This window comes from Bos indicus, chromosome 25 (genome assembly GCF_029378745.1).
Source record: "Bos indicus isolate NIAB-ARS_2022 breed Sahiwal x Tharparkar chromosome 25, NIAB-ARS_B.indTharparkar_mat_pri_1.0, whole genome shotgun sequence".
NCBI lineage: Eukaryota > Metazoa > Chordata > Mammalia > Artiodactyla > Bovidae > Bos > Bos indicus.
This window is the reverse complement of record NC_091784.1, coordinates 18,107,071-18,130,246: the sequence shown is the minus strand read 5'-3', so window position 1 is coordinate 18,130,246 and position 23,176 is coordinate 18,107,071. Positions and strand designations below refer to the sequence as shown.

Below are 23,176 nucleotides of genomic sequence, written 5' to 3'. Positions count from 1 at the left end.
AATTGTGCGGTAGTTTGAGCATTCTTTGGCATTGCCTTTCTTTGGGATTGGAATGAAAACTGACCTTTTCCAGTCCTGTGGCCACTGCTGAGTTTTCCAAATTTGCTGGCATATTGAGTGCAGCACTTTCACAGCGTCATCTTTCAGGATTTGAAATAGCTCAACTGGAATTCCATCACCTCCACTAGCTTTGTTCATAGTAATGCTTCCTAAGGCCCACTTGACTTCACATTCCAGGATGTCAGGCTCTAGGTGAGTGACCACACCATCGTGGTTATCTGGGTCATGAAGATCTTTTTTTGTACAGTTCTTCTGTGTATTCTTGCCACCTCTTCTTAATATCTTCTGCTTCTGTTAGGTCCATACCATTTCTGTCCTTTATTGAGCCCATCTTTGCATGAAATGTTCTCTTGGTATCTCTAATTTTCTTGAAGAGATCTCTAGTGTTTCCCGTTCTATTGTTTCCCTCTATTTCTTTGCATTGATTGCTGAGGAAGGCTTTCTTATCTCTCCTTGCTATTCTTTGGAACTCTGCATTCAAATGGGTATATTTTTCCTTTTCTCCTTTGCTTTTCGCTTCCCTTCTTTTCACAGCTATTTGTAAGGCCTCCTCAGACAGCCATTTTGCTTTTTTGCATTTCTTTTTCTTGGTGATGATCTTGATTCCTGTCTCCTGTACAATGTCACGAACCTCCATCCATAGTTCATCAGGCACTCTGTCTATCAGATCTAGTCCCTTAAATTTATTTCTCACTTCCACTGTATAGTCATAAGGGATTTGATTTAGGTCATACCTGAATGGTCTAGTGGTTTTGTCCACTTTTTTCAATTTCTTACTAGAGGTCAGAAATCAGAAAATGGGTCAACAATCAAGGCATTGGCAGAGTCATGTTCCTTTTGGAGACTTTAGAGGAGAATCTGTTTCCCTGCCTTTTCCACCTTCTAGATGCTGCCTGCATTCCCTGGCTTGTGGCTCCTTCATCTTCAAAGCCAGAAGATAGCACCTTCTGCTCTTTCCCTGACTTTGACTCTCCTGCTTCCCTCTTTAAAGGACCCTTGTGATTGCAATGGCCCATTTTAAGATATTTAACTTAATCACTTCTGGAAAATTCCTTTTGCCAGATAAGGCACCATAGTCACAGTTTCTGGGGATTAGATCATGGACATCTTTGAAGAGGGAGCATTATTCAGCCCACAGCAAGAGTCAATGTAGCCCTTAGCACAGTAAGCACTCAATAAAGGCAGCTGTAATTATCATGGAGATGTCTAGGATTCATTGAAATTGGGTCCAGGAAGCACTTAGCACTAAGCCTGGCATGTGAAAAAATTCCGAGCAAAATGGACACTACCTTTGTAAAGTTTGCCACCATCAAGTAATAACAGCTTAAGAAACAGAAACATTTCCTAGTTCGATAGGACAAAACAAAATCTTGTTTTATTTTGGATTATCATGCTGGCAGTGAGGTTGTTATGGGCTGAACTGTATTCCTTAAAAATTAATATTTTGAAGTCCTATGACTACAGTGCAAGAGACCTGGGTTTGATCCTTGGGTTGTGATGATCCCCTGGAGAAGGGAATGGCTACCCACTCCAGTATTCTTGCCTGGAGAATCCCATGGACAGAGGGGCCTGGAGGGCTAAAGTCAGAGTCAGACATGACCGAGAGACTAACATACACACAACCCCTAGTACCTCAGAAATAGACTGGGTTTTGAGATAGGATCTGTACAGAGGTAGTTAAATTAAAGTGAGATCATTTCAGTGGGCCCAATCCAACATGGCTGGTGTTCTTATAAGAAGGGATATTAGGACTCAGATATGCATGGAGGGTAGATCATATGAGGACAGAGTGGGAAGGTGGCTGTCAGCAAGCTGGCGAGAGAAGCGTCAGGAGAAACCAACCCTGCTGAAACATCTTGAACTTGGATTTCTAGCATCCGGAATTTGAGAAAAAAAAAAAAAAAAATTGTTGATTAAGCCCCCTAGTCTGTGGTACTTTGTTACAAGACCTAATAGATGAACAGGTTTAACACTGAACATTTGACAACTGTCAATTTACAACCATTCATCAAAACTACCTGAGTCATTGCATCCTTATTTTCAGACCGACCAATTTCTTTAAAAGCACATGAAAATTTCTCTTCTTCTGTCCAAACTTACACTTTACGTTCTAGGACAAGAAAGGATTGGACAGGAGTAGAAAGTTGAAATTGCGGAGAAACTATTCTCCCGGTAACTTTTGAGTCTCTAAAATTTTTCCTAAAACTGTAAAGAGCTTAGAATCAGAAAATGCAAACATTCCATACCTGAAGAGCAAACTAAAAAAGCAGACGACCAAACAGCCTCCAATTGTAAAGATGTAGGCCAGCTGCATGTTGTAGGAGGCCCCGCTGTTGTCATGCTGGATCGTAGAATTGGTGTAAAAGCCGTAGTACATCACTGTGTTAGTAAAATAACCCTGAAAAGAACAATAAATCCCAGGTCAGGTGGATCTCCCAAGAAAGCAATGAATGACGATGGGCGGCAGAGTTTCCTTTTTCCGTATATAAGAAGCCTGCACTGGTCAGTTTAGACCATTTGTTTGCCAGGAAAGAGGCAAACAAGGCCAGTGAGAACCTAGATGTCTTATCACAAGGCTCTTAGAGGTGGAAAGGAATTGCAAAGCAGCACAACTTTACAATGGAGGGGCCCAGTAATCACCACCTGGACCCAGTGAGCAAGCCAAGCGTGACTAAAAGCAGGATAGCTAGCTGTTACGTGCCTCTGTCATCTATTAAGTATTATGGTATAACGTTTAAAATGAAACAAACCAAGTCTTTAGGTTTAAACTTCAATTTATAGGAAATAAGGTGCCTGTGCAAATCAGAGGAACAAATTAGAGAGACCCGGAAGAAACAATTCAACAATTACATGTACATTCCAATGTTCTACCTTCTACAATTGTCTAATTGTTTCCTCTGGGTCTGTCTAATTTGTTCCTCTAATTTATACAGGCCCCTTATTTCCTTAAAAAACTAAAAACAGAACTACCATATTACCCAGAAATCCCACTACTGGGCATATACCCTGAGAAAACCATAATTCAAAAAGATACATATACCCCATTGTTCATTGCAGCACTATTTACAATAACCAGAATACGGAAATAACCCAAATGTCCATCAACAGATGAATGATTAAGATGTGGTACATATATACAATGGAATATTACTCAGCCAGAAAACGGAACAAAATTGGGTCATTTGTACAGATGTGGATCGATATAGTCTGTCATACAGGGTGAATGAAGTAAGTCAGAAAGAGAAGAGCAAATATTGTATATTAATGCATATATGTGGAATCTAGAAAAATGGTACAGATGAACTTGTTAGCAGTGCAAGAATACACAGGCAGATATACAGAACAGACATGTGGACATGAGGGTAGAGGAGAGGAAGGCGAGATGAATTGGGAGAGTACGATTGACAAGTATACACTGCTGCTGCCGCTCCTGCTAAGTCACCAGTCGTGTCCGACTCTGTGCGACCCCATGGACTGCAGCCCACCAGGCTCCTCCGTCCATGGGATTTTCCAGGCAAGAGTACTGGAGTGGGGTGCCATCGCCTTCTCCAATGTATACACTTTGTTGTTGCTGCGTTGCTTCAGTCGTGTCTGACTCTCTGCGACCCCATGGACTGCAGCCCACCAGGCTCCCCCATCCCTGGGATTCTCCAGGCAAGAACACTGGAGTGGGTTGCCATTTCCTTCTCCAATGCATGAAAGTGAAAAGTGAAAAGGAAGTCACTCAGTCATGTCCGACTCTTAGCGACCCCATGGACTACAGCCTACCAGGCTTCTCCATCCATGGGATTTTCCAGGCAAGAGTACTGGAGTGGGGTGCCACTGCCTTCTCCAGATGTATGCACTGCAATGTATAAAACAGACCGCTAGTGGGGAACTGCTGTATAGCACAGGGAGCCCAGCTCAGTGCTCCGTGATGACCTAGATGCATAGGATGGCAGTGGGGGTGAGAGGGAAGTCCACGGGGGAGGGGATATATGTATACATATAACTGATTCACTTCATTGTACAGCAGAAACTAACACATTGTAAAGCAATTATATTCCAATTAAAAATATTATCCTTTTTATTTTTTTATTTTATTTTTTTCCAACCATTTAAAAATGTGGAAACCAGTCTTATTTTGCAGGCTATGTAGAAACAGGCGGTGAGCCAGATTTGGCTCTTGTCTATCCATAGAATCTCAGTGGCAGAAACCTCCTCTAGAAAGTAAATTCACAAGGTGGGAGCTATGTGCTCCAATAGAGAGCTTGGTAGATACACTGTGGTTGTTAATAAAGAGAATAACATGAATGTATATCCATGCTCAACATACACGGTAGAGCCAAAAAAAAGTTGCAAAGCAAGACTTGTATTATCTCACCCTCTTTTTATTTAAAAAAATACTTTAGTATTATCGACTTGTGTATCTATGTATCTATGACTGTATAGGAAGAAAAATGGTGGATAAAGATACACTCCAAACTAGAGAGGTAGACAAAAGAGCAAGGGTGAAATAGACTTTTTCTTAATTTGTTCTCTTCTACACTAGGAAATTTTTTTTAAAGAAGCACTGTATTTTGTAGAAAGAAAATTAAAAAAAAAAAAGGAAAAGGTAGATCTATGAACACCAATAAGATGGTGGAAGGAAGCAAGTCACAGGAAGTCTATATGAATAATTCATCTTTTGTTTGGAAAAAAATAAGAAGTGTATGTCTGTGCATAACATGCCCAAAGGTGTGCAGAGAAGAGGATTCTGGACAACGGAAACCGTTAACATGGTCACCTCAGGAGACAGAAATTCTCCCGAAATTGTGTGTGTGTCACTTTGGAGAAAAAGAGAAAGCATTTTAAACACCTACTTTCGCATCAGTTGACTCTCAGGCAAACGAGAGGCCTGGACGGGCACGAGCAGGAATGTCCTGGGTTTCCAAGTATGAACTCCAGGTGTGGGGGGAGCACTTACCGCCCCGGTTAGAAATTCCAGTCCCGTGAATTGGAGGTGGTTCTTCTCCATCACAGTTAGCTGAGGGATTATGATGAAACTGAAGGTCACAATGAACGAGAAGATGTTGAACTTCAAAAGCCACCTCAGAAAGTTGAAATAGGAGAGGACGCTGGTGCCGAACTTGCCTCCGATGACCTTGAGTGTCTTCTGCCACAGGCTGATGGAATTGAGCAGTTCCGACAGGTTGTTCTTGAACCTTCGGTAGGCCTGCGAGTAGACACAAAGCGCATGGCTGGACGGCCCCTCAACAAATATCTACTGAGCAGGCCTGACAGTAGCAACAGGCCACCGCTTCTAAGTCCCCTGGACATCAAGCCAGTCCATCCTAAAGGAAATCAACCCTGAATATTCATTGGAAGGACAGATGCTGATGCTGACGCTCCAGTACTTTGACCACCTGATGCAAAGAGCTGACTCATTGGAAAAGACCCTGATGCTGGGAAAGACTGAGGGCAGGAGGAGAAGGAGGCGACAGGATGGGATGGTTGGATAGCATCACCATCACCGCCCCTCCCCTGGACATATCCCTACTCTCAGCCCATATTAGGAACCAGCCTGCCCCCACTTGGGGAGCAAGCAAGAGAACCTGCTACTTGTTTTTGCAGTGGCCTTAGTAAAGACTTGCCTGACTTTCTTGTCTGGCCTCTTATCAATTTCTATTGATCAAGGAAGGCCAAGAACCCAGGTCGGTATCACTATTATTTATTACCTTCCTAGGTTTGCTGTTGAAGGTGACACTCACAGTAGCTAGGTTGCCCAAATAACTAAATAACTCTGCACCTCCTTAGACCTTCCTATGCCCATGTTTTCCCCACACCTAAACTGACCCAATTTCTACGTTCTTTCAAGGAAACAGCCCTGAATTTTGGTTTTTCTTTCCTGTGAGTCCCCTGTTACCACCACTCTCCCCGCTCCCTGGTTTCACCCTACTCTGTGCCCATTTACTGACCTCAGTAAAGACCAACTTACCAGTGAAATGGAGTTCAGACACTGAGCACAGCAGTTGAGCTCCAGGATACGACGGGACTTCTTACTTTTCTCTTTGTCAACCATTTTCCTGTGGCAAAGGGCAGAAGAAAGTGAGACACCAATGTGGTAATGCATTCATCCCCTTGACATTTCTTGAGTGCCTGCCACGTGCCAGGCACAGTCCCAGGTGGTGAGACACAGATGTCCCCAGCTCATGAAGCTGGCACCTTAGTGGGGAGAGAAAGAAAATAAATAAGAAATGTAATCATAACATAGGTAAACAATATAAGATAATAGAAGGTGAGTGGTACTATGGGAAAGAGAAGGGGGAAACAGAGCAGAGTAAGGAGGCGGGAAATGCTGGGATGAAGACCCTGTTATGATTTGAATAGCTCCTTATTTGCACAAAGTCTGGAAGGAGAAGAGGGGGTTAGTCTGTGGATAAGGGACTATCCAAGCACAGGAAACAGCCAACTCGAAGCCCCAAGGAGGCTGAGATGGGCAGAAATGAGCAGGGGAAGGGTGGAGAGTGTGAGTGATAACCGTGAGTAGGTGGCTGGGGTCTTATAAGTCAGTGGTTCTCAACCAGGAAGATTTTTTGGCCTCAACAGATATTTGGGTATGTCTGCAGACTTTTTTGGTTGTCAGATTGGGGGTTGGGAGTGGCACTGACATCTAGAGACCAGGGATGCTGCTGTATACCCTAGAGTGAACAGGACAGCCCCCCAAACATAGAATAATCCCAACTCAAATGTCAGATTGAAAATCCTGCTGTGAAGTCTTTTGGATCACCACAAGGCCCTCACTGTGTGACAGACAGAGCCAAGCAGAGTTTGAAATGTAAGGGTATTTTCAAAAAGATCCAGCTGCAGTTGTTCTCTTTACTTTTCCATGAACTCATTACATCTTCTTTGCTCTGGGCTCTTTTCTTTGGCCCAGCCAAAGGCCCACCCCCACAACACCATCTTTCAAAGCTCAGTTCACAGACGTCCTCTACTTTGCCCAAGTGGACCGTTATCTCTAGTCCTGTTATCTCCTAGTCCTCCCCCTGCAATCTCCTTCTCCCTTGATTTGGCCTGATATTCTTTCTATCATTTATAAGTTACTTGTTGACCAATCTACTTTCCCTGCCAGACTCTGGACCTCAGAACAATTGCATCATTTATTTACATATATACAATTATTTATTAGCAATTGCATCTACTCTACTACCAGCTCCTTGTGCTCGTGTTCAGCCATGTCCAATCTTTGTGACTCCATTGACTGTAGCCCGCCAGGCTCCTCTATCCATGAAATTTTCGAGGCAAGAATACTGGAGTGGGTTGCCATTTCCTTCTCCAAAGGATCTTCCCGATCCAGGGAATGAAACTTTTTCTCTTTTGTCTCCTGCACTGGCAGGCGAATTCTTTACTACTTGGGAAGCCCTGTCAACTCCAACAAATTGCAAAAAGTAAAATTCTGAGAAGTGATAAATGTAAGAAGGGCTGAAGACTTAAATAGCCCTCGCTCTTGCTTTTGAACCCCTGGGCTTAGAAAGCTTCTGAGGTTTTGTTTGTTTTAGTTTTCTGTAACCCCAACCTCCACCCCTGCCCCTGCCTGCTACAGCGTGGCTTGCAGGATCTTAGTTCCCCTACCAGGCACTGAACCCAGGTCACAGCAGTCAAAGTGCCAAGTCCTAACCACCGGCTCACCAGGGAACTCTTCCCTTACACACACCTTTTTTCTAAGAGGAGTTTAAAATTTACAGAGAAGTTACAAAAACAATACAGAAAACCCCCATCTCCTACTCACCATTTCCTCTGCTAACATCTTACATTTCCAAGGTAGGTTAGTTGCAACTAAGGAACCAACATTGGTGTGTAACTTTTACCTAAAGTCCAGACTGTTCTGACTTGACTGGTTTTTCCGTTTCCATTTTCTATTCCAGGACCCATCCAGGACACCACATCGCATTAGTAGTCATGTCTCTTTAGAACCCTCCAGTCTGACCTTGTCTCAAACTTTCCTTCTTTTTGATGACCTTGACAGTTTTGAAGAATACTGCTCAGATACTATGAAGACTGTCCCTTGATTAGGGTTTCTCTGCTTTTTTCCTCTGGTTGGACTAGGGTTGTGGGTTTTAGGAGAGAGTACACGGGGGTGGGGGGCTTCCCAGGTGGCTCAGCTGGCAAAGAACACGCCTGCCAATTCAGGAGATGCAGAGACACAGGTTCAGTCCCTGGGTTGGAAAGATCCTCTGGAGAAGGAAATGGCAACACATTCCAATATTCTTGCCTGGAGAATTTCATGGACAGAGGAGCCTGGTGGGCTACAGTCCATGGGGTCACAAAGAGTCAGACATGACTAAGCACGCATGCACGCACACACACAGAGGTGACTCTTTGATCACATGACTTATCTCCGGGGATGTTAGCCTTGAGCATCTGGCCCAGGTGGGATTAGCCAGACTTCACCCCAGAAATCAATGTCCCCCTCTTTCCATCCTCCACTCTCTAGAAGCAGGTGACTAAGCACAGCGCACAGTCCAGGTGACCAACTCCCATTACGTGGAATTCTTCGGTAGGAAGATTGCCTCTTCCCTTGCGTTTATTTCTTATCTTTCTGACATGAGACAAAGGTAGAAGACTAAGATTTCCATGAAATCTGTGCAAGGAAAAAACCATTTGGTCCATACCTAAGGTTCCTTTTTTCTTCCATGGTCCTTGGCTGATTCCTAATGGCTTTAATTCTGTCTCTAGATGTCATGGTTATCAGAGACTCGATTAACTTTTGTCCTGCAGGAAAAAAAAAAATGGAGATTAATTTTTTTTATTTTAACAGAATAATAGCTTTTGAAAATATGGTGCTAAAGATCTAGAGCATGTTTTTATGAGTGCACAGGAAAGAATATGCAGAATATGTGAGCCAAAAAGTCACAAATAAAAACAAGAAGATGGTGCATATACATGTGACATCGCAAAGCCAAAGCACGTGACAGTTCGTATGCAATTCCAGCTCCATGTTTTCCTTTTTCCTATGACACGGTACATTCAGCAAAGCCAGAACGTGTGGTCAGCCTGGTTCTTTTCTCTCTGTAATTTTCTGCACAGCTTTCTCTTGCCCCTCTGAGCTCCAGGCCCAAGCATCTTCTTTACTCTTCTTGACTGTTATCTTCTGCTCTTTCACCCTGGAATGTCCTCCTCCCTTCTCCTGAGAACTCAGATTCACACTTTGGGTCCACATGGCAGATGCTGTGATCACCTACCCCACAGTCATCTCTCCTTTTTTAATAGGATCCCAATTCAGGTTAGGCATCTACCCACCTCCCTCCCACGGTCCTGGGCTTCTGCAGGGTGGGGTCCATCTCCAGGTTCTCATCTCCAGGGCCCATCTGCAGCAGGCAGGTCCCTGTGAGTCTGAGCCTATCTCGATGGCCCCAGCCCCCAGCAGGCGACCTGTTTAGCTCCAGGCATGTGAAACATTGGCAAACATGGGAGGTGGTCTGCTGAGGGGTTGCATGAAAAAGGTTTCTTCCTCCTCAAAAAAGCAAGACTCAAAAAACAAGGAAAAGGCAGTGCCTTCTCCCTCTGGGTGGGTTGTGTCTGCATGGCACTGTGCCCCATCCATAACAGGAGGGAGCAGCGGGGGTCACTGGGCCCATGGCAGGAGCAGCTGGCTCCCGGCCCTGTTGTTGAGCTGCATGGAACCTCTCCTCCTCTCAATGACACAGCTGAGGCAGAGGGAGAATTCCCAGAAGAGGGCCTCCACATCACTTGGCTGAAGATGAGGAATTTGAGCGTCTCCTGAGAGGGAAAAGGGGACAGATAGAGGAATAAAGGTGAAGGAGGAAAAAAGCCCAGAAATTCGGGGAGACAGCAATGTGACAAGAGACGCCCCATCTTTCAACAAAGGAGCCAAACTCATAAAATGCTTTGGTGTGAATAGATTTTTTTTTCCCTCCCTTCTTAGAAGTCACTGAGAATGGCTGGACTTCATGCCTGGAGTATTATGGGATGAAAGAGAAACAGCATCTGGGAAACCAGTGTTTGATGTTAGGAGCTGCAAGGCAAGGGAGGGTCTCAGTTAAGACCTGGTTTCACGGAGGACTTGATAAATAGAGGCATCCCATGATACTTGAACCTAGGGATTGGGTGCAAAGCAGTTCGGGACAGTGGTTAAGGTGTCAGGCTTGGGAATCAGGCAGACCTGCATTTGACCCCAGATCTTTAATTTCCTTGAGCCTCAGTCTCTCAGCAAATGGAAATGACAGGTGTGCCTCTATCACACGGGCAGAGAGTGGCAGGCAAATAAAACTAAATTCGATGGATAACAAAAAGGCAGAACACCAGGCACATGAAATGAGCTCGATCAAGGTAAAACTCCTTCTTAGGTGTCAGATCCTCTCAAAGTGACCCCTTCCGAGTCCCAAGCACCCTCAGGTCATCTACCAAGCCTTTGCCCTATTCAGTGTTTTAAAACCACAGCCTTGTGGGCAACTCGGAAGGGGTTGCTCCCATCCTAACTCCTTTGCCCCAGGGTCTCACCTTGGATGTTCTCGTGTGAAGTATGAGGGGTATCTAAGCCTGTGTTTTCTGAGTTATGAAGGGTCAGAGCAAACGATTCCTTCAAAGGTGTTGCAAATTGTAATAACTGCTTGCCCTTTTTGTCATTCCGATTGCTGAAAATCTGAGAGTCTGTCACATCACTGTCAGAAATGGAGGAGACCAGGATGGAGTTTGAGTTCACCGGTGTCTTTTCTGGAACAATCTGACTTGAAGATGGATGGCTTTGGATCCCAGAAGGGACATGCTCAACCTCGACAATGATTTCATTCACTTGACCACCAGAAAGCATCTCTCGTTCCCCCAAGCCTTAGGTCCCACCAAGGTGAGCTTCCCAAGACCTCACATAGCAGTCACACTGGCATTGTTGGGGACCGCCCAGAAAAGTGATGACAGTCACAGAGAGCTGCCCCATTCACAGTTTTTAATGCCAGGATGAGATGGACAAAACCAGTCCCCCACAAATCACAGTACAGCTCCCCACATCTACACCAGAGGGGGATCCCTGAGAAGAGGAGTTGTTTTCCTGTGCAGATTCTGTCCCAGTAGCTAGGTAAAAGGCCAGAAACAGAATTCTTTATTAAAGCAATAGGATTCTAGAAACAGAAGGCAGAGATTCTTCTAAATGATTCAGTCAAAGGGCAAGGTCTTCACTTTAACTGGTGCCTCTGGTCCAAGACTTATGTTATATTTTTGGTTTTATGTGCCTATATAAATCCAGGAGAGAAACAGCTGCTCTCTCCTGACTGCCTGGGTGGCCCCACTGCTGTCTGTCTGCTTCCCACACCCATTCTCTCTTTCTCTCACATCAGCAGATGCCTTCTTTGCTGTGCAGCCACTGTGCTCAGTTAAAACTCTCCCAGCTTCCTTCGTGGCAAAGGGTGGCTCCGTTTGCAGCCTAGGATGGATCTGTGACCCCATTCTAGTCAACAAGGTTGTGGCTTCCATTAACGCTCTTTAATGGGTGAAAGTTTGCCTGATTTAACCTTTGGCATTTCACCATTTCACCTTCTTCCTGACCAGATACAGCCATTTGGAAAACAAGAGGGTAAAACGTTCACCAGCCAAGGGTCATGGGAAAAGATGCTTCAGAAGGAGCTCCGGGCGTTGACAGTATCATAGGCAGAGGTGCCATAAAAACTCTGGACTCGTTCCTGGCATACTTCTTGTCACAAGAGGAAAATAAATCCCTTTATTGCTAAACCACTGTCCTATGTCAGTGCTGGGCACCTGGACGCAGTCCCTACCCAGCAGACCTGATCTGGAAATCACCGTGCCGTTTATTTAATATTTGGAGAAATTGAGGTGCAAAGGAATGAATAAACTCCCTCCTAATCATACTCTCATTAAATGGCAGGACTGGACTAATAATAGAACTCTTTCCTTCTCCCCACACCAATGATAATTACTCGTACTGGGAATCTGCCTGCTAATGCAGGGGACATGGGTTCAATCCCTAGTCCAGGAAGATGCCACATGCCGTGCAGCAACTGAGCCTGTGCACCAGAACTAGAGAGCTGTGCCCCCCGGCCGCAACTAGAGAAAGCCTGAACACACCTACAAAGACCCAGCGTAGCTGCAAAAAAAAGTTCCTTGTAAAAAACAATAAATGATAACTATCAGTAACAGTACCTGCAGGCCAACTACTTTAAATAGAATATATTGTTTGATTTTCACAATCACCCCATGAAGTAAGTACTGTAATAAACCCTATTTTGTAACTAAGAAAACTGAGGCCCAAAAACGTAATTTGCTTAAGGCCACAAAACCAGCAAGTAGAAGAACTCAGGATCAAACCGAAGTCTGTCTGGTCCCAAAGCACAGTGCCTTAATTACTTCACCCTGGTCGTTTCCTGTAAGCAGATGCTGATGTATCATTCACTACATCCTTCATTCATAAATGAATATTTGTGAGTACCTACTACGCACCAGGCACTTCCTAGCTGCTAGCATGATCCACCAAAGGGACACTCTATCAGAAGACTGTCCATCAATTAATTGTAAATGATTTGAGAATCAGAATTAGTAAAGCGAAATGGTAGAGAAACCCAGGTTCATCTCTGGGTCCTCTATTTCCTTACTTCTCTCTGCCTTCTGGGGACTCCTCGTCCACCTAGAGGCACTCATCTTCATATTGGCCACAGAGCATCTTAAGAGGTGTGAAGGCATTTCTTTTCCCCAGTAGTTAAAGCCATTCCCTGCTCTTGTGGAAGACAGACAGAGAGCATGATTGTTTATATCCCCATGGTTTTCTCTCCCAAGTGGCAACACCAACCTCTTGAAAGATACAGGCCTTCTTAAGAAGCCTCTTAAAGAGTGAAGCTACAGGGTCGGGTGTCAGAAGGTGAGAGATGGTTTCAAGTCACGGGCCCCGACAATATGTGTTGTTACACAGAGGATGTCTTTGATTTATTCCTTGGTATTCACAGGTTTGCCTCTAGCTTCCAGCATTCCCTGGCCTCTCTCCTCTGATGCTTTTTTATTTCCTAGGCCTCTGCCTCTGATCAGACCTTCCTCACAGCACACAGCGATCCTTACAGAGCTTCCTAACTGATTTCAAAGCCTTCTTCAAGCTGATTGCCCCTATCCTCCACTATCATAATAATTCTATGATTATTCAGAAAAATTTTGATCAAGGCAATGCCACCTCACCAATACATGTATTAGCCATGGGATGGACATGTGACCCAGCCTTCTTTCCTACGTAAAAGTGACTGGTTCATGTGTAGACATGTGTCCCAAATGGGGCTGGAGAGAGGTTCCTCAATAATGACCGACAGGCCTGGAAAGAAAGGAAGATTTCCCCCGAGACCGCTGAGCTGTGTGTGTGTCTCCTGTCAAGCTCCCTGGCTGCAGAGAAGGCCTGACTAGTTGAGATGAATGAGGTGAAGCTTAAAGAGAAGCTGTCTGTGAGATAGATGGAGAAAAAGAGAGTCCAGATGGCCCTGAGCTCCTGGCTTCAGACCCAGAGGCCCTGGTTCCTGTAACTCATCCAACAAATACGTCTGAGCACCTGCTATGTGCCATGCCAGGCTCTGTACTAAAGTGCTGGAAGGTAATTCTACCTTCTCTTCTTTGTTTACCCACATCCTTCCCACAGCACAAGCCTTGGGCCTGGGTGAGCTGGCTTTCTGTCACTTGCAACCAGAAGAGTCCTAGCGAAGACACCTTGATATCTAAAGGAGAAAAAAACTCTGCATGTTTAGAATAAAACCTATTGTGATAAATTAAGGAAGTGCTGCATCAGTTACTACACCAGAGGCCAAGAGGCAGTGGCAATGTCTGCATTGCCTTGAACAGGCTCCTTCTGCAGGACGGATGCTTTTGGTCACTGTCCACTGAAGCCTTACCTTGGGGTGAACTGAGCCAATCATGTCCAGACAAGGGTGGGTCTCCATAAGCTGGGCCAGGACCTTCATCACCCACATAAGCAGGATTCACTGGAATGAAGAGACAAGACAATTAATCCCACACTAGTTACTACTGAGCACACAATGGTCAGCAGGACCTTGTTAGTGGGCCATAACTCAGAGTTTGAAAAATACTTGTCTGGAGGGATGAATAGATGGAGCTCAGAGGGGTTTGTGTGCTAAGTTGCTTCAGTTATGTCCCACTGTTTGTGACCCCATGGACTGTAGCCCACTAGGCTCCTCTGTCCATGGGATTCTCCAGGCAAAGATACTGGAGTGAGTTGCCGTTTCCTCCTCCAAGGAATCTTGCTGACCCAGCAATCAAACCCACGTCTCTGTCTCCAGCATTGGTAGACAGGTTCTTTACCTCTAGTGCCACCTGGGAAGCTTCAGAGGAGTTTAGGACAGTGAAAATACTCGGTAGGATACCCTTATGATGGATACAAGTCATTATATATTTGTTGAAACCCATAGAATGTACCACCCAGGGTGAAACTTAATGTAAGCTAAGGACTTTGGGTGATAATGATATATCAATGTAGGTTCAGTTGTAACAAATGTCCCACTGTGGTGGGGGACCCTGATAATGAGTGAGGCCATGCACGTGTTCCCTGGAGTAAGAAATGGCAATCCATTCCAGTGTTCTTGCTTGGAGGGTTCCATGGACGGAGGGGCCTGGCGGGCTATGGTCCAAGGAGTCTCAGGGAGTCAGACACAACTGAGTGACTGAGCACACACGCACGCACGTGTGGGGCACAGGGTCGTTGAGAACTCTGTCACCTTTTCCTCGATGTTACTGTGAACCTAAAACTTCTGTTATAAAAAAATCCTGCTTTTAAAAATTAAAGAAATTTTGTTGAGATGATTACAAAGCTTCCTTTTAGTTGTAGCCTTTTATGATGACACATGAATAAATCTGGAATTTGGCATGATTTTCTTAGGGACAGAGTCTACTTTTGACATCTACATGACAGTGTCACATTTCAATATATTTTTATTCAACTCATGATAAACAATGAAGTCTAATTCAACTCATGATAAACAATGAACTCCATAACAGAAAAATTGGAGCACATTTTGATGGAAATGTACGAAATTATACTGTGGGAGGTTCTGGAACTTCTTGCCAAGGATCAGTTCCCAGCTTTGCTGCTTTATTAACTGTGTGCTCTCTGGCATATGTTACTTAATAGTCTGAGTTTCAATATCTTAGTCTGTAAATCAGGATAATAATAGGCCTTCACATAGGATTGTTGAGGAAACTGAAGCAGTTAATTTTTGTTGGGGAAACTGAGTCAGTTAATACGTGTAACTGATATAACTATGTATAAAAGTGCTTGAAACAAATCCCAGAACACCACAAACTCTTAATACATACTATTGTGGTAAACCAGTTGGTTTTCAGCAAACATTACACTTCCTCCACTTTGGACACCTCCACTGAGGTTGGACTGGTCATGTGACTTGCCTTTACCCGTGAAACACAGCAGAAACGACAGTTTGCTAGTTCCAAACCAAGGACTCAGAGACATCATATGTTTCTGCTCGCCACTTTGTGTGTTTCCAGCTTATGCCATGGGATGAAAATGGCCCAGGTTAGTTCACTGGGTCAAGAAGGACACTATGCCTAGACAGAGTCTGTGAACTCAAATCAGACACAACCAAACCCAATGTGGTTCAGTTAAACTCCAAGCAAACCCACAGATGTGTGGGTGAGAAATAAATGATGCTTATTGTGCAACGCTGGGTTTTAGAGTTGTTTGTTACGCAGCATTCCTGTGGCAACAGCTCACTGGTACATCCCTTACAGCTATTGCTTTTAATTCAGTTAGCATTGCTCAAGCACCTACTGTGTGCCAAGCATTAGGAAAATCACATGGAGCCTTGGAAGATGCATAGATGAAATGGGTTCTCCTTAAGAAGTGCATAGTCTAACAAGATGGTATAGCCCTGGACAAGAGAACGCTGGGGCTACAACCTTGGTCCTAAAAGGAGCCCAGAGAATGAAGCCACACTTTATGTGGCCACTTTTAAAAACAGCTTTTTAATTCCAGTGTTCTGTGGAGCTTGGTGGTCAACAATCCATATTTTCCCTGCTTCTACCCAGCAGTAAAGTGGAGTCAGAGAGATTGGCTGATACAGGCTCTTTTGATTTAGTAGCTAGGTAACTTTGAGCACGTTTCTCTCTGAACCTCAGTTTTCCCTTCTGTAAACAGGGAGAACAGTAGTGTCTGCTGCAGAGAAAACAAGATTGTAAAAGTAAAGTGCTTAGCAGAGTCTGCAGAGCATGGGAAACACTCCCAACCAGTTATTAGCTCTGCTTGCATTAGAGGGGGCAGTGTTTCTCAATCCATTTTTTTTTCATTACCAGCCGCCTAAGGAGTCTTTTAAGATATTTCTTCCTCATTGCCCTTCCTCACGACATTATTGATTTATTTATTTTTGGCTGCACTGGGTCTTCGTTGCTGCTGTAGTTGGCTTTCTATAGTTGTGGCAAGTGGGGGCTGCTCCAGTTGCGATCTGCAGGCTTCTCATTGCAGTGGCTTCTTTTGTGGTGGGGCGTGGGCTCCAGGTGCATGGGTTTCAGTACTGTGGCACCTGGGCTTAGTTGCCAGTGGAATGTGGGATCTTCACGGACCAGGGATTGAACCTGTGTCTCTTGTACTGGCAGGTGGATTCTTAAACACTGGACCAACAGGGAAGTCCCCCCGTGACATTTTAATACCATAGTTATACTGTATAACTACGTGTTTGTGTATCTTCTTTATACATAAAAAGAGGAAGGTTTTTTTCTGGCCTTTTCAATACATTTTCACCCCTTGAGATACACATGCCCCACTGAGAATGCCTGGTATGAAGGTTTGGAATAGCCCAGCTGAATGTTTTCTCTGCAAATGTGTAACAGTCCGCATTTTTCCTGAGTGTGTGGCAATGCATCCCATCTCCTCCTCCCCGTCTTCTTCAATCTCTTCCCTACCAGTCAGGGCTGAGCAGTCTTTCATATGCACCAACCAGCACTTGGACCCAATGCTCTGTTCAAGGCTGAGCACTCCCTTCTCCAGCTCTGAATTCCTATAACGTCGACTTGTGCCACGAGCTGGCTTTCTCTATCAGAAAAGTCCCCCTTTTTCCTCTCAGAAGACTGGTAGAATCATCTTTACCTCCCAGAGCTAAACCTTTACACACAGCAGATTCTGAGAATGATGTGATTTTTCACATATTATCCATCTGTTTGCTCATTTTCTTTAGTCTTCATGTGCTCTTGTCACCTCCTCATCTAGGCTTTAAGTACCATGAGGACAGAGCTGCTTCTAACTCTCCATGTCCCTAGCAGGTTCCAAAAATACAAATGCTGACCATGTGAACACCTTTAGGAGGGGCTTAACTAAAGCTGCCCACTGGCAGCCAAGCAAACTGAATCTAGTCTACCAGTTGTTTTGTTTGCTCAGCACAGGAATTTTATTTATTCATTTTAAAAGTTATTTTGAAACATGTAAAAACCCAGATTTCTGGCTTCTCTAGAAAAATCTGAGGATCTGGCCATACTAAGACCATCTTTCTCACATAACCACCATGGGCTTGAACCTGACCATCAGCCTCCACACACGGGCACCACTCCTGCCCAAAGTGCTCAGATAAATGATGATACTGCTTCTCTTCTCGACACCCTCAGGGTTCAGCCCTTGTAAAGTGGGTGTTTGAAGGAAGAGGGGTAAACCACTTCCCTCACTGATCTTTAATGACTGGTCCCAAGCCCAGTGAATTTTATTTTCTTCCCAGGAAATGATCCTCTTCTTAACAAATGCTTACCATAGCCATTGCCAGGAGCACCTGGATACGGATTTGCCATCCCCACAGATTTCATTTCAATGCTTTCAGGATAATCAACATCTTCTCTCCCAAGGACGCCCAAGGGGCTGACACTCTCATAGTGAAACGGGGGCTGGACTGAAGATGTTCTGCTGAGCATTCTGCAATCCCAAAATGATGAATCAGTATTCATCTGGTAGCACAGTAAGGACAGTCATCCATCCACCCATCCACCCATCCATTCATTCCACTGAATGCCAACCATGCATGGGCGAGGGGAAGAGAACACAAAGACAAAGACATGGGTTGTTGACCCTCCATACAGTCTGGTTGAGCTTCTTAAACACAACCATAAGCAATTACAATACAAGTAGCAACTGGTGAATATAAGAAGTCAGGTCCAATGAGTTCACAGGAAAGAGAAAATTTGGGCTGAGAGTTTGAAGGGAGTCTACATGGAAAAGAGACAGCTGCCCTGGGATTGGAAGGATAAATCCATACATAAAGAGTTAGGAGTAGGGCATCCAAAGATGAAGAACAGCACAAGTAAAGTGCTGACCAGAAAGTGCTGAACATATAAAAGGAATGCTATGGAAGTCAATTAACCTGGAACAAAGATTCTCAATTTTATGTATATATCAATTCCCAGGCCTCACCCCAAACAACTAAATAGAAGCTTTGAAAGTTGGGCCCAGGTATTTGTATGATTTTTAAGGCCTCCCAGGTAGTTAGGTAATTATAAGCATCAGCCAAGGTTAAGAACCACTGACCTACAGTATAGGGTTGAGATAGGGAGAGGATGGGCTTCCCAGGTGGCTCAGTGGTAAAGAACCTGCCTACCAGTGCAGGAGATGTGGGTTCGATCCCTGGGTTGGGGAGATTCCCTGGACAAGAAATAGCAACCCACTCCAGTATTCTTGCCTGGGAAATCCTATGGACAGAGGAGCCTGGCAGGCTAGAGTCCATGGGGTCGCAGAAGAGTCAGACACGACTTAGCAACTAAACAACAACAACAGGGAGGGGATAGCAGAAGCGGGAGGAGGCCAGTCAGCCTGGGCTCTGGCTGGCATCTTACATTGGCCCAGCACATCCTCATTCTTAGGATATCGTAAGTGAAGTGGCGGAGTCCTTCTCCCAAAGATTATGGAGAACTATGGAGGGTAATGAACAAGGGAGTGACAGGTCAAAGGTATATTTTCAATAATGAATCAGGCAGTGGGGGATAAGACCAAGGAGGACATTTTGGCCTAGTCCTTTTAATCCTCCTTTTTAGGTTCTGAACACATTTGATCCCACTACACACCCAAATCCCATAGTTTTGTTTCTGGTTGTTCAGTCACTAAGTCATGTCTAACTGTTTGCAACCCTGTGGACTGCAGCATTCCAGGCTTTCCTATCCTTTATTATCTCCCAGAGCTTGCTCAGATTCATGTCCACTGAGACGGTGATGCCATCCAACCATCTCATCCTCTGTCACCCCTTGTCCTCCTGTCCTCAATCTATCCCAGCATAAGGGTCTTTTCCAGTGAGTCGGCTCTTCACACCAGGTGGCCAAAGTATTGGAGTTTCAGCTTCAGCATCAGTTCTTCCAATGAATATTTAGGGTTGATTTTCTTTAGGATTGACTGGTTAGATCTCCCTGCAGTCCAAGGGACTCTCAAGAGTCTTCTCCAACACCACAATTCAAAAGCATCAATTCTTAGGCACTCAGCCTTCTTTATGGTCCAACTCTCACATCCATACATGCCTACTGGAAAAACCATAGCTTTGACTAGATGGACCTCTGTCAGCAAAGAAATGTCTTTGCTTTTTAATATTCTGTCTAGGTTTGTCATAGCTTTCCTTCCAAGGACTAAGTGTCTTTTAATTTCGTAGCTGCAGCCAGAATCTGCAGTGATTTTGGAGTCCAAGAAAATAAAATCTGTCACTATTTTCACTTTTTCCCCTTCTATTTGCCAGGAAGTGATGGGACCAGATGCGATGATCTTAGTTTTTTGAATGTTGAATATATTTTTAAAGTAATTATTGAATTTGTTACAATATTGCTTCTAGGTTTTTTTAATATTTTGGTTTTTGGGCCTCTTCGTCTTCGCTTTCTGCCATAAGGGTGGTGTCATCTGCATATCTGAGGTTGTTGATATTTCTCCTGGTAATCTTGATTCCAGCTTGTGCTTCATCCAGCCCAGCGTTTCTCATGATGTACTCTGCATAGAAGTTAAATAAGCAGGGTGACAACATACAGCCTTGATGTACTCCTTTCCTGATTTGGAACCAGTCCCTTGTTCCATGTCTGGTTCTAACTGTTGCTTCTTGACCTGCATACAGGTTTCTCAGGAGAAGGTAGTCTGGTATTCCCATCTCTTTAAGAATTTTCCACACTGTACTGTGAGCCACACAGTCAAAGGCTTTAGCATAGTCAATGAAGCAGAAGTAAATGTTTTTCTAGAATTCCCTTGCTTTTTTTGGATTCAACGGATGTTGGCAATTTGATCTCTGGTTCTTCTGCCTTTTCTAAATCCAGCTTGTACATCTGGAAGCTCTCGGTTCACATACTGTTCAAGCCTATCCTGAAGGATTTATGTTGAATTCATAAATATTACTAGTAGAAATAGTACATACAAAATAAAACTCACATTGGTTAGAATTTCACATAGTAAATTTGTTACAGGTCAAAAATAGCCTGAAAAATAAATAAATAATCACATGCTGTTGGCAACATGAACGTTGAGAAACTTAAAGCAGGAAAAATTAGATTTGGTAGAACTGTCACCCAAGGTTAACACTGTTAATGGCCCAAACTGTACCTAATAAAATTTGTCAATGACTAAAACTGTTGGAAGATTAAAATCTTTTTGACAAAATTTAGATCTACAGAATCTGAATCAGGAAAAATTAGACTTAAAGAAACTTCCTTAGAGGAATCCTAACAATGGCAAAAACTATAATCAATAAAACTTGATGAAAGCAACAGCAATGGAGAAGATCAAGGAGCCAAATCTGCTCTACACATGGAAAGTGGTCAATTCTGGCAATAATTTCAGCAAAATAAAGATGAAAGTAGAAAAAGTCAGAAGTGGCTCAATCACCTTGTATAAAAATAATTGGGTTAAATGGATTCCATGGTAGATTTTTCAAAAGATTTTCTTGATTAAAGTGCATTCCTGTTGATATAGTTCTGGTTAAAAGGTTTGGGTTCATAATTATCACCTTAACCCTAATCTCATTGGTGAAGTAGCAGGGTCAAAACAGTGCGATCTAAATGTTTTGCAGGGACTAGGCAGGAAGAGATAAGAGACTGGGAAGGATGTTATTCAAGCAAGAAGTGATGAAAGATTATCAGTTAAGAGCATGAAGCCTCAGGCTGAGAATCCAAGGCCCAGGTGAGGTATACAGGTAGGCGTGAAAGTTTCACCATAAATCCAGATCATGGAAATCATCATCATATGTGTCCTTATCCCAATTAAGTTAAACATTAATTGACTTAATGATCTAACCTTCATCTCCCATCCCCACTGGAAGGAGATTCCAGCACTTACTGCCTGGCCATTTCCGGGTCCTCTGAAGAGCCATAATCATGACCATTCTCAGCACCTGGGTAATCAGGCTCTCCCCAAAAGTTTGGAGAGTTCCGATGGTCTTCAGCACCCAGATAGTCTGGTTCTCCAAAAAAGTGTGGATGGTTAGATTGACTCTCAGCACCTGGATAATCAGGCTCTCCCAGAGAGTCTATGTATGCCTTGACTCTGGGGCTAGCATGCTCCGGATTCCTTCTGGAGCCTGGATGGTTTGAACTGGCCCTGGGGCCAGAAGAGTTCAAGTTTTCCTGAGCTCCAGGGTAGTCTGGTTCTCCCAAGGAGTCGAGATAATCTGGATTTATTCTGGAGCCTGTGTAGTTTCCACTGCCTTTGGAACCAGGAAAATCAGGATTTCGTTGAAACTGAGAGTAGTCTGGGTCTCCAGATGAGCCTGGTTGGTATGGATTCCTCCGAGATCCAACATACTCTGGTTCTGCCAAAGGTTTGGGATAGTCTGTCCCTGCAGAGTATGGATGGCTCCTGGTGCCAGGGTAGTCTGGATTACTCTGAGATCCAGGATAATCTGGTTCTGCTAGAGACCCAAGATAGTCTGGACTTGTTCTGGACTCTGCTGGGTATGGGTTGCTCCTGGTGCTGGGTTCATCTGAGTTGTTCAGAGGACCTGGAGATTTCAAATACCTCTGAGTATGGTTTTGAGACCCAGAATAGTCAGGGTAATCTGGGTCTTCCTCATAAGCGCTATTCCTGTAGGCAGACATGTTTACTCTGGAGCATTAAAATGCATCTGCATTTATTCAGCAATCTCTTTCTTTATCTGAAAAACAAAAGGAACAAAACGTCAGATTTTTGTCCCTGTCTTCCCTGCAATAATTGATGGTTACCTTGCAGTATCTGTTCTTTTTCCCTTCCTAGTTAGGTACACAACTGTCCAAAATAGAGACTATATCTCCCAACCCCCTGTGCCTCTAGGTGCAGCCATGAGAGTGGGCAATGAGATGTGGGCAGAAGCGGTGTATATTCCTTCTGGGCTGTGCTGTAAAAGAGTAGGGGTATTCCTCCCTTTCTCAGTCTTCCCACTTCCGTGGACTGGAATGTGGAAATGATGGGGTGCCATTTGGACCATCTGTGGATGATGACTGCAGCCATGAAATCAAAAGATGCTTGCTCCTTGGAAGGAAAGCTATGACAAACCTAGACAGCGTATTAAAAAGCAGAGACATCACTAGGCTGACAAAGGTCCGTCTAGTCAAAGCTATGGTTTTTTTCCAGTAGTCATGTATGGATGTGAAGCCTGAGGGCCAAAGAATTGATGATTTCAATTCTTGGTGCTGGAGAAGACCCTTGAGAGTCCCTTGGACTACAAGGAGGTCAAGTCAGTCAATCCTAAAAGAAATCAACCCTGAATGTTCATTGGAAAGACTGATGCTGAAACTGAAACTCCAGTACAAGGAGGGGAGAAAATTTAAAGAAAGGATTAATAGGATTTGTGGACTGACCTAATATGGGAAGGGTGAGAGCTAAGGAAAAATCAGAAATAAACTTCACAGTTTGAGCCAGCATGATTAGATAAATGGTGATACTTTTGAAAGAAGCAAGTAGACCACTTTTAAAGTTCAGCCAATGTTTACAGATTTCTCTATATATAAAAACGAAAAGGGTTAGACTTTTTTTGAGTAATCAGAGCTAAAGAATTAACCTTCTGCCACTGTCATCTACAACCTTTTCAGCATAGCAGAAAGTTTTTCATTATTTGTGTCCCTGTCCAGCATCCACCTGTCTCTTTTGTAGTAACATTTTCCCTCTCAATTCATGTCAGCCAGGTGTAAGTGTGTGACCCAATCAGAATTATTTGCTTCTTGGCCA

The 23,176-nt window shown here is 44.0% G+C and overlaps 1 protein-coding gene across 9 annotated transcripts in view; it reads right to left on the bottom strand.

Moving 5' to 3' along the window:
- TMC5 (transmembrane channel like 5) overlaps positions 1 to 23,176 on the bottom strand; it is a 79,194-nt gene that overhangs the window by 33,145 nt on the left and 22,873 nt on the right. For 8 of the 9 annotated variants that reach the window (XM_070779727.1, XM_070779732.1, XM_070779730.1 and 5 more), the window contains 7 exons: positions 21,314 to 22,127; positions 17,778 to 17,938; positions 13,908 to 13,997; positions 8,691 to 8,790; positions 6,017 to 6,104; positions 5,006 to 5,254; positions 2,307 to 2,458 (listed from right to left, as the gene is read on the bottom strand). In XM_070779727.1, the coding sequence (XP_070635828.1) occupies positions 2,307 to 2,458; positions 5,006 to 5,254; positions 6,017 to 6,104; positions 8,691 to 8,790; positions 13,908 to 13,997; positions 17,778 to 17,938; positions 21,314 to 22,071 (1,598 nt within the window). In that variant the 5' untranslated portion in view covers positions 22,072 to 22,127. Of the gene's footprint in view, positions 1 to 2,306; positions 2,459 to 5,005; positions 5,255 to 6,016; positions 6,105 to 8,690; positions 8,791 to 10,539; positions 11,203 to 13,907; positions 13,998 to 17,777; positions 17,939 to 21,313; positions 22,128 to 23,176 lie in introns of those variants that run through there. The other variant, XM_070779733.1, reaches the window with a different exon arrangement.